Source organism: Pelodiscus sinensis, chromosome 14 (assembly GCF_052426305.1).
Source record: "Pelodiscus sinensis isolate ZL-2025 chromosome 14, ASM5242630v1, whole genome shotgun sequence".
Taxonomy (NCBI): Eukaryota; Metazoa; Chordata; order Testudines; family Trionychidae; genus Pelodiscus; species Pelodiscus sinensis.
This window is the reverse complement of record NC_143065.1, coordinates 10,875,339-10,889,939: the sequence shown is the minus strand read 5'-3', so window position 1 is coordinate 10,889,939 and position 14,601 is coordinate 10,875,339. Positions and strand designations below refer to the sequence as shown.

Genomic DNA, 14,601 nt, shown 5'->3' with positions numbered 1-14,601 from the left:
CCCAGGACCCTGCTCCACTGGCAGACAAGGGAAGAGCCCCCACAGGATCCCTGCTTTCCTGCCTGTGGCTCAGCGTCGGCCGCTCTCTACCCACCACCCAGAGCCCCTCCACATTCGCTGCCCCAGCCTGTAGCCCCTTCCCATCCTGCCCGCTAGCTGGGGGCCCAGGGCGATTCACACACGCTGGCTTGGGGGTGGGCTCCTCCGCTCTCGGCCACCCCAGTGGCTTCTGTTCCTGCGAGGGAGCGGTGCCTGGCTCATCTCCCAAGACAGCAGGGTCAGGCCTGCGCCCTGCAGCACGGCGGGCTGGCGTCCAGGCTGGGTCTCCCGGCCCGTGTCCTTCAGCTCCTTGCCGTCCCCGTGCTGGGGGGAGGGCCCTCGATGCTGCCAGGCCTGGAGTGCACGAGGGCGATGGGCCTGAGCACTGGGCTGGGAGCCTGGAGTTCTGACCCTGTGACCCAGGCCTGCCCCCCTCCGAAGGGAAGGCGTTGGAGCCTCCCACCCAGCCGAGGGAGCTGGATTGGGGCTGGAGGAAGAGGCTGTGACCTAGGGGCGGACGCCCCCGCCTTTGAGCCCCATGAGCTGTAGAGGCCCGTGGGTGGGGCGGGGGCAGGGCCAGCGCTGCCCCATATCTCACTGGGAGGGTGGCAGCTTCGCGCGGCTTTATTGGTGCTGGTGCGGCACACTCGGTGTGTACATTGGCCAAGGAGCGCAGTGAAGGGTCCCCTGCCCACGGTCCCAGCTCTGCAGTGAGCTACGCCAGCCGGCCCGGTGGCCCATCCCACGGAGCCGTCCTCCTCCAGCAGCCTCCCCGCAGCACCGCCGCCTCCACGGACCGGCCCAGCTCCCCCTGCCCGGCTTTCTCCTCCAGTCAATTCTCGGTGATACTGGGGGGCAGCCCAAGGCATCTGCAACTGGCATTTACCCCACAGCTCCTTCACGCCACCTGTGGGCCGGCCAGCACTGCCAGGAGCCAGCCCCTCTGGAAAGGGGCCACGTACCCGGCTTAGCAATAAATTATCCCCCTTGGTCCCTGGGACTCCACCAAAGCCCAGGCTCCTGTTCTGTGTCCAGCCTGGGGAGCCAGCTGGGACAGGCCTGCAGGCGGGGGGAGAGCGGCCGGGGGCAGCGGGCACGGCGACAATCAGGCCCAACCCTGTCCCTGGGGTATGTACACAGGCTGGTCCCAGAGAAGGGGCGCCTCCCTCCTGGAGAGCTCTCCTGGCGGCAAGGAGCCGGCGTGCCGCTAGCGGTCCTGCCACTCCCGGCGCCTGCCAGGCTGTACTTCGGCCTGCGGCCCGGAGTCCGTCCCTGGCTCTGCTCCGTACGCCAGGCTGGGGGCTGCCTTCGGCGAGCTGCGTGCATGCCAGGCCCAGGCCGGGGGCTCCCGGCACTCCCTGCTGGGCTATAGGGTTCGGATAGCCACTGGGTAGAGCAGAGACATGTGCTCGGCCCCCTTGATGGGCAGCTTGTGACTGGCGTAGTGGTGGATGATCCTGGGCACGCTGTCGAACAGGGGGCTGTTCTGGCCCAGCACGTATTTGTTCTCTGGGGTGCGGGAGAGTTTCATGTGCATGAAACCCTGGCTGCTCCTACCGGGAGAAAGAGACAAAGCCAGGATTAGCGGGGGGGAGTGCCACACTCCCTGCCCTGCCTGCGGCGGCATGGCCTCCCCTTCACACAGCTTAGTGCCAGCCGGCCCAGCCCTCCAGTATGTGACCGCAGGGCAAGGGGGCACAGGGGCGTTCGACGGCCGAGTCTCATGCATCCTGCTCACCTACCCCTGCAGCCCCTCACAGCGCCAAACACCCCCTGATCTGCGGCCCCTGCTGCAGGGTCCTGGCTCCAGGCACGAGTCAGCCCCCTTCCAACAGGGACACTTGGGTTCAGGCACAAGCTGCACAGCCTTGGCAGGTCCCTGGGGCCTGCAGCACTTTCGAAAACAGCCAGTTCCCTTGTCTGGGTCCCTGGAGGGGAACTAAACCCTCCTGGCGCCTTCCCACAATCCTCTGCTCCCAGAGGGCCTGTTGGCCAGACCTCGCTCCCTGCTGGAGAAGGGCCCCCAGGCAGCTGGGTGACGGGGGTGAACGGTGGCAGGTTCCCTTGGTAGCAGGGTGCGCTCTGCACCGCACGCTGCCCTGCGGCCCACGTCCCCCCCAGCGACATGAGGCACCCGCAGCCTGAGCCCCACGGGCCGGAGCGCCTTCCCCGGCCTGGGCAGAGGCTGTTCTCCAAGCCCCAGCCTGACCCAGAAAGCAGATCCCGTTACATCTCTGCTTCCTGCCTCGGCCTGTGCAAAAGCCATGAGCCCCTCTGGGGAGCGACGAGGGCCCCGTGCCGGCAGAGCCGCGTGGGAAGGGACCGCCGCAGCTGTGGATTCCAAGTGACGGGCTAATGGCCCTGTTGCTATTAATTTGCGTCTCCGAGGAGCGCCACAGCCTGTCTGCCGCGTCTGGAAGGCACATTACCGCAAAATATTGATAGCTCGCGAGCCGCCCGGGCGCTGAGGCTGAGCTGTTTCCAGCTCTGCGGCCAGCCCCCTCCCCCAGCCCCCGGCACCAAAGCAGCTGCGCCTCACCCGGGGGCCGTGCCCGCGATGGATTGATGGCTGCATTAGTGGAATGGGTTTCACATCCATTTGCGAGCGCGGGAGCGGAGCCAGCCCAGGGTGGGGGCTGTGCTGCTGCAGCGACTGAGCCGAGGCCGGCGGCTCCCAGGGAGCGGGGCAAAGTGAATCCCGGCTCCATTCCAGGGCTGGCGCTGCACCAGTCCTGCAGCAAGCACCAGTGCCTAGCCCCGGCTCTGCCCGCCCGTGGGTCACTCCCCCGACTGCCTGCCCCTGCTCTCAGCCCGAGCCTCAGTCCTTCCAGAGCTTCCAGAACAGCCGGTCTGCTCTGACAAATCGTCAGTGGTGGAGAATCCATCTCCACCCTCAGGAAGCTGTTCCAACGGCTAATTACTCTCAGGTGACAATTTACACCTTGTGCCATCTGTAGACGGAGATCAAGTCACCCCTTAACCTTCTCTTTGGTAAGCTAAACGGATCGAGACGGGCGTCTATCACTGTAAGCATGGGCGGTGGGAAACGGAGAGCTGGGGGAGGCAAGCTGCCTGAAGCCACGCCCCCCACAGGGACCAGCCTCCAGCCCCCCTGCCCCCAAGGCATGGGGAGGGTGCAGTCGTAGCCAGGTGCTGAAGCTGGGGTGTGGAGTGTGGGCGGGGCCCTGCCTCCCAGTTTGGGAAGGCATTGCCTTCCCCCGCCTCTTATCCCCGCTGCCCACGACTGCAAGGCAGATTTTCTAACCCTTTCGTCATTCCTGTGGCTCTTTTCTGACCCCTCTCCAATTTATTAAGCTTCTTGCATTGTGGGGATCAGAACAGCAGGCGCTACACCACAGCAGTGCCAAACACGGAGCTGAAAACTCTGCTCTTACACAAGAGTCCCCTGGTGACACATCCCAGATCACGATTAGCCCTTTTGGCCACAGCCTCGCACTGGGAGCTCATGGACAGCTGATCAGCCCCCATAACCCCCAAGTCTTTTTCAGAGTCCCTGCTTCTCAGGATACAGTCCCCATGCTGTAACAGTGGCCTGTATTGTTTGTTCCTAGATGTATATATTCACATCCTGCTGGATTAACAACGCAGACTGTTTGCTGACAGCCAATTTACCAGGCAATCCAGAGCACGCTGCATCAATGACTTGTCTTCCTTATTTACCACTCCCCCAATTTTTGTGCCATCTGCAGATTTTATCAGTGCTGATTTTCTGGTTTCTCCTAGGTCACTGATCAAAGTGTGAAACAGCGCAGGGCCAAGAGCTGATCCTTGTGGGATCCCACTTGGAAACTCACCTGCTCAGTGATAATTCCCAGGGGAGAGTTACATTTTGAGATCTATCCGCTAGCCAGTTGCTGTAGCCATTTAACGGTATCATTGCTAAGCTGATATTATGGCAACAAGGCATATGCCTCACGGAAGTCTAAATGTATGTCAACATTAATATCTTTATCAATCAAACTCGGAATCTCATCAAAAAGATATCAACTTAATTCAATATTTGCTACAAACCATATTGATTGGAATTAATTACATTACCCTCAGTTCATTATTAATCAAGTCCCGTATCAGCTGCATTATTATTTTGTCTGGATCAATGTCAGGCCGACAGGCCTGCAATTACTCGGGTCATCCTATTTACCCTTTTTAATAATTGGCACAACATTAGCTTACTTCTGCAGTTCTCCAAGCCATATAGCAAATCAACATTCAAGTCAGCTCTTTTCAAACTCTTGAATGCAAGGTATCTGGACATGCTGATTTAAAAATGTCTGACTAATAGTTGCTCTTTGACTTCCTCCAGAGGAACCAGTGGAATAGAAAGCATCGTCTCACCACCACATCATGAGACTATATCGTGTTTTTTTTCCAGAACAGAAATAGTTAATGAACACCTTGGCCTTTTCTGCATCATTATTGGTAATTCTACCATTTCTGTCTAATAATGTACCAATACCATTGTCAGAATTTGTTTTTGTTTGGTTTCTAATATTGTTTTAAAACAATTTCTTTCTTATTGTCCTTAACGCTGCTTGTGACTCTTAGCTTCCCTTATCAATTTTCTATAATTCCTAACTTTGATTTCATTTCTATCAACTACTCCTTTCTTCCATTGTTTATATAAGCAGATATATAAGTACTTTTTTGTTTGTTTTTCACAGCTGCCTTCACATTTCCTCTAAGCCAGGTTGGTTTTTTTAACCAGCTCAGCTTTCTTCCTCAACTGTGGGATTGTGGCATTTAGTCAGGTATTTTTAAGATTCACAAATCGTATTTTTTCTGATTAAATTCTTTCTCCCAACACATTTGGCTCAGAATTGTTTTCAGCGCTGTGCAAGTAGCCCTGTAAAAGCGCCCGGTACATATATTACTGGTCTGGACTTTACGCTGCTTGCACATTATAAATGTGATCAAGTCACAATCACTTACACCTAAGCTACCATTAAGTTTTAGTTCTCTGATCAATTTCTCTTTAAGTGTCAAGACATGATTTAATACCTGTGTTGGCTGCCACACTTTCTGAGCTAGGAAACTGTCATCTATAATGTTTAGAAATTCCAAGGATGCTGTAGAATAGAGACCTCCAGCATGCGTCACTCAAATTGAAGTCCCCGAAGGTCACCGAGTGTTTTTCTTCGCTAGTGTGATTTGGTGGTTTTTAGCAGACACCAACTACCACCCTGCCCTGTGTTTTATCTGGAAGGGCGTTGATCCATAAGCATGCAAGATCCTTTTCTTCCAAGTTATCAGTGCCTTGGAAAGAGGTACTGCCCTTTTAGACATAGTGTGCCCTTCCCCCTCCTGCATGCCCCTTTGATCCATCCCCAACAGGTTCTAACATTAATTGCTGTTAATGTTCGGGGCTGGGCTCCTCCTCTCCCTGGCTGCCCAGCCCCACCCCTGGCCTGGCTGAGCACACTCACTTGAGAGACAGAGAGAAGTCGTTCTTGCTGGTCTCACTGTTGCGCACAAGGTAGCTGGCCTCCTTACACAGCCTCAGCAGGGTCTCAGCGTCCGTCCGGCTGATTGCCCCATGGTACCAGCTGTCAGGGGAGAGAGAGGCTGGCTCAGGGGTGCTGCCCGGGCATGGAGCATCCAGCTGCAACTTCTGCCCGGGGCAGAGTGAGCAGGAGGCCTCTGCCAGCAGAGATGGCAGGCGAGCCAGGCCATAGCAAGCAGAACGCTGGGGTTCTCTGTGCCGGCCCTGCAGCTGCAGGGTCAGCGAGATAGGCCTTGGGGCCCTAAGCATGCCAATGCCAGGCCCCTGGGCTGAGTAGCGAGCCATGCACAGGGCAGGAGACCTGGTGGAATGGCCGGGGGGGGGGGGAAGGGAGGAGAGACTGGGAAAGGCTATGGAGAGTGCAGCAGAGCTCCAGGAAGGATGGAGGGGGGCAATCCGGCCTCGCAGCAGGGCGAGGGCAGACGGGAAGGCTGCGTGGGAGTGGACGGGCTGTGAAGGGGAGTGGAGCGGGACCAGAGAAGAGCACGGAGTGGTGCTGAGCATAAAACGAGAGACGAGGGGGGCAGGATATGGGAGGGAGCAGGGTAACGTGGCAGGAGGCGGAGAGGGACGCTGGGTGGGGCAACGGGAAAAGGAGGGGAAGCAGGTAGGGCTGCAGGACACTCGGATGGGGGAAATGGGGCAGAGTGGCAGGGTGCAGGGGAGGGCCAGTGGGAGAGAGCAGTGGGGCGCTGGGAGAGGGGGAGCATGACAGAGCAGTCGGAGGTGGGGGACAAACAGGCCAGGGCAGTGGGATGATGGGGGTGTAGGGAAGAGGGGCAGGGCAGCAGGATGCTAGGGGAGAGCAGGGCGAGGTGGCGGGTTGCAGGGGGGGTAGGGCAGGGTGGCAGGCTGCTGGGGGGGAGCGGGGCAGGGTGGCGGGAATGCTGAGGGGGAGCGGGGCAGGGCGGCGGGCTGCTGGGGGGGCGGGAGCAGGGCGGCGGGCTGCTGGGGGGATTGGGGGCTGGGCAGCAGGCTGCTGGGGGGATTGGGGGCAGGGCAGCAGGCTGCTGGGGGTGGCGGGGGCAGGGCAGCCGGCTGCTGGCGTCCCTGCCCGGTACAGGACTCACCACTGGCTCTCCAGAGGCAGGGCGGGATTGATCCTCTCCCCGAGGGCTGGGCTGGGCTCTGTCCTGGGGATCCCACTCGTGTGTCTTTGCGCCGCTCGGGCCTTCTCCTCCCTGCTGGGTGACGAGTGGCCATGCCCGGGCCCCTCACCCTGGCCTTGGGGAGACAGACGCAGTGTTGGGGGCGGCAGAAACAACCTGGATGCGGATGCTGCCCCCCCACGGCCATTCTGGGGCAGAGCGCCAGTCTGCCAGTCCTGGCTCACAGGCCCCGGCGGGGACAGCGCTGCTGGGTGTCCCCATTGGGCCCTGGGGCGCGTGCGTGTCGGACCCCTCGGAGATGCGGCTCTGTCTGGGGAGGGGACACGTGCAACCACTACCAGCCTCCCCACAGCCGCAGGGGAGACGCGGGCCCTGCACAGCGCGCCTGCAGGAGCTGAGCCCAATCCCCTGGAGCAGCACCGGAGCCCACCCCGCCGGCGGCACGGGGCCGAGGCAGACTGAGCGGCGCCACGGCAGTGCAGGGGCTGCGTGGCACAGTGCGGCGTGCCACGCCCCCGGCATGGCTCCAGCAGGGAGACTGAGCTGGCACAGCCTGGGCCGGGCGGGGAACTCAGGCCAGGGCTTAAAAGGGGGACAGTGAGGCTGCACAGGAGGCGGCACGGGAGGGAACTGACGGATGCATTAGGGACCCGGTGTCCCACTAGACCTCACGGAGGGGCCTGCCTGGCCCCTCAGCCGGCCCAGCTCCCCACGGCAACGTCCACCTGGCCCCTCAGCCTGAAATATTCCCTGTCTCCTTGCCTGTGAGGCTCAGAGACTCTCCCATTCCCTCCTCGAGTCAGGCTTCCTCCAACGGCCCTCAACTTCCACACCACGCTTCAGTCCCACAGCCCCCTCCAGCCGCGCTCCCCCCACAACCCTCTCCAGCCGCACTCCCCCCCACAGCCCCCTCCAGCCGCGCTCCCCCCCACAGCCCCCTCCAGCCGCGCTCCCCCCCACAACCCTCTCCAGCCGCACTCCCCCCCACAACCCTCTCCAGCTGCGCTCCCCCCCACAGACCCCTCCAGCCGCGCTCCCCCCCACAGACCTCTCCAGCCGCGCTCCCCCCCACAGACCCCTCCAGCCGCACTCCCCCCCACAGACCCCTCCAGCCGCGCTCCCCCCCACAACCCTCTCCAGCCGCATTTCCCCCCATAGCTCCCTCCAGCCACATCCACCCCCCCCAGCTTATACCCCCTTGTCCCTACAGATCCCGCTGGGCATGGTTTGTGTTGGGGGGGGTTGTGCAGTATCACAGGGCACTGCCTGCTCTGGCAAGGTGCCAGTGGTGCTCAACGTTCACAACCCTGGGCTGAGAGGCACTATGTCCGAGCCCCCTCAGCATTACGATCACCCAGCCAGTGCCCCTCCCTTCCCGGGGCTGCTATGTGCCTGGCCCCACACACAGATCCTGACCCAGGGCTCAGCCACACGGAGCCAGTGAAAACGCAGAAGCTGCCCCAGCGACCTGGACCGAGACATGCTGATGGGAGCAGGTGCAAAAGAGACCAAACGACTGAACCGTTCCAAACCATCAGGCCTCTGGTTAGCTCCAGGCCTGTGTTACACAAAAGCAGCGTGGGGCAGGAAATCAGAGAACCAAGTATCGGTGCGTCCGCAGCTAGGCCTCACAACTGGTACCTTGCCATCCCTCCCCTTGTAATTAACACGCTTGTTTTATCTAATGCGGCGTCCTCACTCTGAAGTGTCGGGGTAATTATTTCAAATAATAAGCTGGTATTTTATTTCCTTGAACACGGAACAGACCTAAAATATGTGTACTGTCCCACAGAGGGCTGGGCCACACAGGACATAGTAGCTCCCTACAAACATCTCCAAGACTTCCTCGTTATCCACCTTTTCCTGAAAACTCCCCTTTGCCAGATACTTTCAGAAAACTAGACAACGCCCCCACTGCCCATCATGCCGACGGATACCGACCATCTCATGGTTTCCTCTTAGCTCTGTTTGTACCCCAAGTAAGACGTGAATGGGGAAAGGAAGGAGAAGGGTCACAATCTACCAATTAGAATTCAGGACCGGCAGAAAACTGGCAGTTGATGCTAAGGCTATTAGGGAAAAATCCCTGGTTGGCAGATCTAAAGACAATGAGCTTTCAAACTCTACTAGTAACAATGAAACCCTAGAACTGGTACGGGCCCATCGCTAGATGGAGATGGGGACATTCTTTATAATGAGGCAGAAAAGTTCAACATACATTGCTCTCTGTTTGAAAAGAAGCAGAACCACCAAAGACTTTCTAGTCCATTAGCAACCGAGGAAGATGTTAGATACAATATATGCAGTCCTGCTTTCCGTGCTAAGGACTGGACTAGACGATCTCTTGAGGTCCCTTCCAGTTCTATGATTCTACAAGTCTAGTAAGGCTAAACATCATTAAATTAGCAGGTTTGGATCACTTGAACCCTAGAGTTCTAAAAGAGTTGGCTGAGGAGATTTCTAGCCAGCTGATCTTAATTTTTAATACATTTTGGAGTATCAGAGAAATTCCAGAGACCTAGGAGAGTGAATCAGAATTCTAGGGCTGGAAGAGACTTCAGGAGGTCATCAAGTCCAGACCCCTGCCCGAAGCAGGACCAACCCCAACTCAATCAACCCAGCCAGGGCTTTGTCAAGCCAGGACTTAAAAACTTCTAGGGATGGAGATTCCACCCCCTCCCTAGGGAACCCATTCCAGTGCTTCCCCACCCGCCTAGGGAAAGAGTTTTTCCTAATATCCAACCTAGACTTCCCCCACTGCAACTTGAGCCCATTGCTCTTCGTTCTGCACCTGTCACCACTGAGAACAGCCTCTCTCCATCCTCTTTGGAACCTCCCTTCAGGAAGTTGCAGGCTGCTCTCAAATCCCCCCTCACTCTTCGCTTCTGCAGACTAAAAAAGCTCAAATCCCTCAGCCTCTCCTCATAGGTCATGTGCTCCAGCCCCCGAATCATTTTGGTTGCCCCCCGCTGGACCCTCTCCAATGAACGTAAGAACACTGGTCATGGCCGTGACTCCCACCCAGCCACACCCTCTCCTTCCAGACCCCATGTGTCTCAGGTTTGGTTCAGGATCTGGGCCTGCACTGAGCTCCCAGCATTATGGGCACCCTGCATGTGGCCTCCTGGAGGTTGTGGTCTGTGCCAGGCAGCGCAGGGACACTCTCTGTGCCACAGTGAGTGTCCCTGTCGGGCATTGCCCCCCCTCCCTGGAGAATATTGGGGGAGGGAACCAGCATGGCTGCCCGTGTGGGGCAGGGCCCGGGCACTGCCCTGGCTGGAGCTTCCCAGCAGCCCCCTGGGTGCGGTCGACTCACCACTGGTGTCTTCGTGGTGGTGCTGGGGCTGACTGGGCTGCGCGGGGGCCTCACTGTCGGGGGGGCTGGCTCCGCCGTCGAGCTGGCCCACGGGCGGGGGCCACGGCAAGTCTTTGATCACTTTGATCTCAACTGGACGGAGGCAGCAGAGAGAGCGCGTGAGCGGGCTTGGCCCTGTTCCGGCACCCCGAGGAGGGGGGCAGGAAGCAGTGTGGGGCAACCAGGGTTGCGGGGGGAGGGCAGCCACACGGCCGTGCCAAGTCCCCATGTGCCCAGCCTCACACGTGGCTTCCAGCTCCTGTTGGCTGCTCCCAGGCTGGCCAAGGCTGCAAATCCGCGCTGCTTAGACACGGGCATGCAGGGCCCTGCCCAGATGGAACCGGGGCCAGGCCCCTGGATGGAGCTGCTGCAGCGTGGGGCCGGGTGCAGCCACTAGGGGGTGCTACACACCTGAGAGGAGTTCAGCTGGGGGGACAGTCCTCAGCAAACAGCCCTGATGCACCGGCTGCAGCCCTGCTAGCAGACCAGGGCAACTCCACCCCTCCCCCCGACTTGCCCCCAAGCAGGAGCCTGGAGCCATGGGGCAAAGCGGGGGGGGGGAGACATGGAGGGAGCCCCTGTTCTGCCCACCCTATGGGGAGTGGGATGGGAGCAGGCCCAGTGCCAAGGGCAGGGCATGGCTCCACTCCCTCCCCAAGGCCCGGACAAAGCGGGGGCACCCGCCAGGGAGACGGGAGGGTCGGGCCTGGACCCCTCCTGGGAGAGATGGGGGGGCATGCCCAGGCAAAGCCAGGGACGCGGGGGAGTCTCCAGCAAAGCCGAGTGCAGGAACCAGTGCAGCCGGCTCCTGCCCAGCGCCCCGAGACAGAGGGGGTGCCCCGGCCGAGGCAGCCCCAGCGCCTGCCCCTCACTCGCCCTGACACGGCTGAGCTATTGCAGCTGCGGCTCAGATAAGAGCTGGGCAATTAGCGAGCGCAGACGGGCGAGCCGAGGGCTGACACGCTGCATGGATTTCCCCATTAGCCAGCACAAACGCCATCAATCCCCACCGGGAGATGAATGGGCCGGGGGTGCCTGGGACTCCCGAACCGAAGGCCCAGAGCTGGCCCAGGGCACGGGGAGGCCAGTGAGCAACTGGCAGGGCGAGGCCTTTCCAGCCTGCCCCTGCCCCTGCCCCTGCCCAGGGCAGCCAGGCCCCTGCCCCCTCACCTGCAAAGGCCTTGGAGATGCGCTCCTTCTTCCACTCCCAGGGCTGGTCGTACTCCTCAGGCGGGCGCTCGTCGTCCTGGGGCAGCCGCGACTCCCGGGACCGGGCGCAGGATGGGCGCTCGCTGTCGGGGGGCAGCCCGTTGGGCACCGGCTCGTAGGGTGTGTCGTACAGGGGCAGCGGCGGGGCAGGGGCCTCCAGGGAGCCCTTCTGGCGGATCTCTGGCAGGAGGGAGAGGGGAGAACACCGTGAGCGCCTTCCCAAGCCCTGCCCGTGTCCCTGAAAGGCTGAGCCCCCCGCCTGAGCCTCCATGCTGGGCCAGGGCCGCCATCAGCAGCGCCAGGGCTGGAGGCAGAGACCCAGACGACGTGAGAGGCTCTCTGGGGCACGGGAGACGTTTCACTGTCTCAGAACCTGCCAGCACACAAGGGAGTCACCTGCCACGTGCCGGGGCTGGGCCCCCCCGGCAGAGAGCCCCCAAAGTCTGTGAAGAGGCCCCCTTGCAAAAATTATTGCCCCACCCCCACCCCCGGTGGAATGGGGGTTCCCTCCCTGCAGCACCTCCCCCCCGGTCCGTCCCTGTGCAGCTTATCAGCCCATGGGCCCAAACCTGGACGTGGCTCTGCCCCGGGGCAGGCCCCAGATGACACCCTCCAGGAGCTACGCTCTCTAGTCACCCCCAAGACAACCCCCCACCAGTGTCCCCTGTAAGCTGGGTGCTTCTGCACTCAGGCCACATTCCGGTGTTGCCCAGCTGACTGGTGCACATTCGCTCCTGCCTCAGCGCACGTAAAAATTTATTCTGCACCTGGATGGAAAAGATTAGTGAGAACATTACCCCCCACCCAAACGCAGCCCCCTGCACAACCGCCCAACCTACACTACACCCCCTGTCCCTGGCACCATCGCCCCCTGCCCATCAGCCCCTCCTGCCAATCGCCCAGGCTCTGGGCCAGGAGCAGGGGGCAGAGGAGTGAGCAATCCCAGCAGATGGCAAAGAAGGCAGGAGTCCAGGGGAAAGGGATCACGGTGCCAGACCGGCGGGAGCAACAGATGGACGGGGGGCCAAGGGGAGGGGCCTGGAGGGACAAGCCAGAAAGGACGCTGGCCGTGACCCAGACGGATTCGTTTGCAGGCGTTCACGTTGCTTTCTGCTCTGGCCCCACCCCCCAAAACAAGCCGGGTGCTACAAAGCAGGCTGGGGAGCAGGCGCCCCAGGCACGCCCACACTGCACAGGGCAGACAGCGGCCCCACCCGATGCCCCAAAGGACAGTTATGCCCCCCCCCCCCACCCGGCGTCCGTGTGCTCCCTGTTTAGGGCCGGCCCGCTCCGCCCGGGGGCCTGAGCCACACACGCGAAACCGCTCGAGCAACCTCGCCGCGGCCTGTGCTGGCACCCGGCCTCCTGCGCTGAGCTGCCAGGGCTGGGCTTTGGAAACAGAGACTGAACAGACGTGCGGGAGGAGCGCACGCCGGGTGCTGGCCAGGAGGAGAAGTCACCCGCCGGGTCCCATCCCCGCTGGCGCTAGCACAAAACAATCCCCCATTGGAGCAGCTCAAATAGTGCCAGCCTGTGTGGGGCCGGGAAGCCCCCGACTGCAGGGGCGCAGGCCCCGGCCTGCCCGGAGCCCGGCTTGCCAACTCGGAGCCTCCTGGAGCCTCCTGCCTTCACCAGCCGGGCCTCTGGCCTGAGGGACTCGGGGTCAAAGCGCCATCGCGCCTCCTGCTGTGCCCCGCCAGCCAGTCTCGGCTGGGCCAGCCGCAGGGGTGCTGCCCTGCCCAGGCGACGCGCCCAGCGCCAGTCCCACACGGCAGAGCTCCCGGAGATCTCCAGCTGTGACCTGACAGCGTCAGCCTTCTCTCAACTGCCCCGGCCCCCAGGGAGCCCGGCCCGGGAAGCAGACAGCGAGCCGGGCTGCCGTTAACGTCCATGGGAACATCCAGCTCCCCCTTTCAGGGCACGACACAGGCTGAGCCCCCGAAGAGCCCGGCCTCAGGGTCAAATTCCCGTGGCAGCCACGCCCCTTTCGGCAGAGGACGCCTAGGCCCGGGAGGGGCAGCAAACAACAGGCACCTGGGGCCCAGCAATGGCCTGTGTGGTCCTGGATGTTTGAGAGCCACAGCAGGGGAGCCCGTCTGTATCCTCCCTCCACAGCTCCCCCAAGGAGAAACTCCCCAGCCATCGGCTGCTGACAGCACCGGCCCTTCCCTCCCGGCTCCACCGGCCCCCTCGCATCAGTGGCATGTCCATCATCCACTCAGGGGGGCACCCCCAGCCCCGCCCCATCTGCTTTCAGCAGAGACCCCACGTGGCCCCTCGTGACACACTGAAAACACGGCCAGACCCGGGTACGGTCCATGTGGCCCCTCGTGACACTGAAAACACGGCCAGACCCGGGTACAGTCCACGTGGCCCCTCGTGACACTGAAAACACGGCCAGACCCGGGTACGGTCCATGTGGCCCCTCGTGACACACTGAAAACACGGCCAGACCCGGGTACGGTCCACGTGGCCCCTCGTGACACACTGAAAACACGGCCAGACCCGGGTACGGTCCACGTGGCCCCTCGTGACACTGAAAACATGGCCAGACCCGGGTACGGTCCACGTGGCCCCCCGTGACACACTGAAAACACGGCCAGACCCGGGTACGGTCCATGTGGCCCCTCGTGACACTGAAAACACGGCCAGACCCAGCTATGGGCCACGTCCAAAGCTCAGCAGCACCGACCCATGGCTCAAAACGCTGCTCTTACCCGCCATCATCTTCTGGGCCTCATAGGGCTCCATGTACCCATCGTTTTCTGCCACCTTCTCCTGCCCCGGCTGGCCGCCGCCTGCTTGCTTGGCATCAAAGGGATCCGCATAGTCCTCCAGGACAATCACCTGCCAGGGGAGAAGACGAGGAGGGTTAGCAGGACCAGGACTGCCCCCAACCGCCTGCCCCGCTCTGCCCAGCACGGGCCCCCCTAAGGGAGGCTGCCCGGACCTCGGGCTGGGTAAACTCCTCTGTACAAGCCCCCAATACGCTCCCAGGCCACGGGCCAGTGAGCTGCCCTCTCCCGCTCCATTCCCATTGCCCGGCCTGGCCCCGCCGAAGGACATGACCTGCCCCAGCCGCTGTGGGAGCCGAGCAAGGCAGGGCAGCGTGTGCACTGCAGGGCGTGGGATGCTGCCGGCCGCGGCTGGTAGGTGGGAGCTGGCTGCTACCCCGCTGGGGAGGGGAGACCAGGGACCGGCCGCTAAACGGTCAGTTCCCGCCAGCTGCAGCGCCCACCGGGGATGGGAGCAGCCGAGAGGCCTCGGAAGGCCCCGTCTCCTGCACATTCAAGCGTTTGCCTCTCTCCAGCCCTGCAGCTCCTGGCAGGCTTCTGCCCTGCTGGGGAGAGAGCCTGGCTTGCAGGTTC

At 61.5% G+C, this 14,601-nt stretch overlaps 1 protein-coding gene across 1 annotated transcript in view; it reads right to left on the bottom strand.

Moving 5' to 3' along the window:
• Positions 1-645: 645 nt before the first annotated feature.
• Positions 646-14,601, bottom strand: part of SHF (Src homology 2 domain containing F) — a 36,023-nt gene continuing 22,067 nt past the window's right edge. Inside the window, exons 2-7 of the mRNA XM_075897458.2 lie at positions 13,951-14,080; positions 11,195-11,413; positions 9,986-10,117; positions 6,631-6,784; positions 5,484-5,603; positions 646-1,592 (exon numbers count right to left, since the gene is read on the bottom strand). Coding sequence (XP_075753573.2) covers positions 1,406-1,592; positions 5,484-5,603; positions 6,631-6,784; positions 9,986-10,117; positions 11,195-11,413; positions 13,951-14,080 — 942 coding nt within the window. The 3' untranslated portion in view covers positions 646-1,405. The remainder of the gene's footprint in view (positions 1,593-5,483; positions 5,604-6,630; positions 6,785-9,985; positions 10,118-11,194; positions 11,414-13,950; positions 14,081-14,601) is intronic.